Source organism: Otolemur garnettii, unplaced genomic scaffold, assembly GCF_000181295.1.
Source record: "Otolemur garnettii isolate 467f Iridium unplaced genomic scaffold, OtoGar3 scaffold00153, whole genome shotgun sequence".
NCBI lineage: Eukaryota > Metazoa > Chordata > Mammalia > Primates > Galagidae > Otolemur > Otolemur garnettii.
In genome coordinates, this window is record NW_003852548.1 from 1,377,496 (window position 1) to 1,380,398 (window position 2,903).

General features: G+C 47.1%; 1 protein-coding gene across 1 annotated transcript in view; it reads right to left on the reverse strand.

Moving 5' to 3' along the window:
• Positions 1-2,903, reverse strand: part of ZNF41 (zinc finger protein 41) — a 47,027-nt gene that overhangs the window by 11,101 nt on the left and 33,023 nt on the right. The window contains 2 exon segments of the mRNA XM_023519056.1: positions 732-827; positions 1,101-1,267. Coding sequence (XP_023374824.1) covers positions 732-827; positions 1,101-1,267 — 263 coding nt within the window.

Consider the following 2,903-nt stretch of genomic DNA (forward strand, 5'->3'; position numbering starts at 1 on the left):
CTCAAGCAATCCTCTTGCCTCAGCCTCCCAAGTAGCTGGGACTACAGGCACCTGCCACAACACCTGGCTGGTATTTCTATTTTTAGTAGAGACAGGATCTCACTCTTGCTCAGCCTGGTCTCAAACTCCTGAACTCAAGCAATCCACCTGCCTCAGCCTCCCGAGTGCTAGGATTACAGGCCTGAGCCACACAACCTGGCCCTTTAGAGACAAATCTCTTACAAAAAAGCCAAGCAAAGAAGAAGACAATACAAAGGCCATACGTGGAGATGGCCCTCGTATGGCCATTTAGGCATACGAGAGCTACTGTCACCTATCTCTAATCAAAGCCAAAGGTTTAGAATTTTTTTTTTTTTTTGAGACAGAGCCTCAAGCTATCCCCCTGGGTAGAGTGCCATGGCATCACGTTCACAGCAACCTCCAACTCCCGGGCTCAAGCGAGTCTCCTGCCTCCGCCTCCCAAGCAGCTGGGACCACAGGCGCCCGGCACAACGCCCGGCCATTTTTTGGTTGCAGCCATCATTGCTGTTTGGTGGGCCCAGGCTGGGGATTCGAACCCGCCACCTTGGGCGTATATGGCTGGCGCCTTAGCCGCTTGAGCCACAGGCGCCGAGCCAAAGATTTAGAACTTTTAAGATGGACTATCTTCACAGCCTTTCAAAAGCATCGGCCTCTCCTAGGGAAAGTGACATTTACTTCCATGTCCTCATCTGCCCGGATCACTCACTCACCTGAACCGCTTTGGTGTGGAGCTTCCCCATCCAAGGTCCATGGCCCCTCCCCTTGCTCCAACAGGAAGATGGCCTCTGGCTTGGGAACTCGGTACCCTGTTAACAGGACATGATACAGGATCGGGTCCAGCTGATTGGGTTTCAAGGGGCCTTTCAGTGACACTTTCCATTTGCTCTTCAGAAAAGTAACCACGTTTCACTAGGAGCCGAGTAATTGTCACAGAGGTGAAAAGGGACTGAAGAATCCCAGACAAATCGGGGAGGACACCAGCAACACTTCAAATACGGGACAGCGCTCAGCTGCTGAGAATGAAAACACCCTCACTGGGTCCCCCCACCCCCGCAGGTGCGCAGGGAGGCTGTGCTTACCCACTGAAAGCAGGTGGCTATAGTTCTCCAGTGTCACATCCCGGTACAAGCGTCTCTGAGCAGAGTCCAAGTGCTGCCACTCCTCCCTGCTGAAGTCCACAGTCACATCCTCAAATGACACTGGTACCTGTAACAACACAATCCTGTTCAAGGCAGCATGGTCAGCACTGGAGGACGGTAGATAGGAAGTTGTTTTCAATGCTTTGTATGAAAATGTAGCATACAGGGGGTTCATTAAATACCCAGTTTCGTATTTTATTTTATGAGAAAAGTATTAAAGTATCTTGACATTCATTATGTACTACATTCATTCATGTATTCATTCAGTCCTTTCTTTTTCAAATATGAGAATTTAAATGGCCTCTCTTTATGTCTTCCAGTTAGAAACTAGATACATTTGCTGATCAATTATGTGCTGGATGATGTGCTAGTCAATAGTGATATACAGTGGAATAAAATATAAAACAACTTAAAGACTTGGATAGCCAATAGGAAGACACAAAGGTGAGGCTAATAATAGAAAAATTAGCCAGGGGCTGAATGGGGTGGTTCACACCTATAATCCTAGCATTCTGAGAGGCTAAGGTAGGGGGATTGCTTAAGCTCTGGAGTTTGAGACTAGCTTGAGCAAGAGCGAGACCCTGTCTCTATTTTTTTCTTTTTTGAGACAGAGCCTCAAGCTGTCTCCCTGGGTAGAGTGCCATGGCATTACAGCTCATAGAAACATCCAGCTCTGAGCCCAGGAGTTGGAGATTGCTGTGAGCGTGATGCCACGGCACTCTACCCAGGGGGACAGCTTGAGGCTCCGTCTCAAAAAAAAAACAAAAAACAAAAACAAAACAAAACAAACAAACAAACAAACAAGAAACATCCAGCTCCTGGGCATAAGCAATTCTCTTGCCTCGGCTTCCCAAGTAGCTGGGACTACAGGCGCCCACCACAATGCCCAGCTATTTTTTTGGTTGTAGTTGTCATTGTTGTTTGGCAGGTCCAGGCTGGATTCGAACCTACCAGCTCTGGTGTATGTGGCTGGCACTTTCGCCACTTGAGCTACAAACATTAAGCTGAGACTCTGTCTCTAAAAAATAGCTGGGCATTGTGGTGGACACCTATAGTCCCAGGTACTTGGGAGGCTGAGACAAGAGGACCACTTGAGCCAAAGTGTTTGAGGCTGCTGTGAGGTATAACACTGAGGTGCTCCACCCAGGGTTATGGAGTAAGACTCTGTCTAAAAGTAAAAAAAAAAAAGAGAGAGAGAGAGAAGACACTGTCTCTATTTAAAAAAATTAAATTAGTCAAGTGTGATGGCATGCCTGTAGTGCCAGCTGCTTGGGAGACCAAGGCAGGAGGTCCAGGTGACAAGAGTGAGACCCTATTTCCAAAAGAAAGAAGAAAGGAAGGAAAAAGAAAAACTACACAGTAGATTCACAGAACTGCAAACAGTGCCATATGAGGGAGTCTGTGTAGTATTTTGAGAAAGTAGTTTTGAGGAAAATTCAATAGAAATAAACTGAGGTCAAAACAAGGAACAAGTCTTTTTTTTTTTTTCTAGTAGAGAATGAATTGCTATTTATATGCAAGAAAAGACATGATCAATATTTGTGTGCAATAAAACAGTATTCAGGGCTTGGCACCTGTGGCTCAAGTGGCTAAGGCGCCAGCCACATACACCTAAAGTGGCGGGTTCGAATCCAGCCCAGGCCCGCCAAAACAACAATGATGGCTGCAACCAAAAAATAGCTGGGCGTTGTGGCAGGTGCCTGTGGTCCCAGCTACTCGGGAGGCTGAGGCAGGAGACTCACT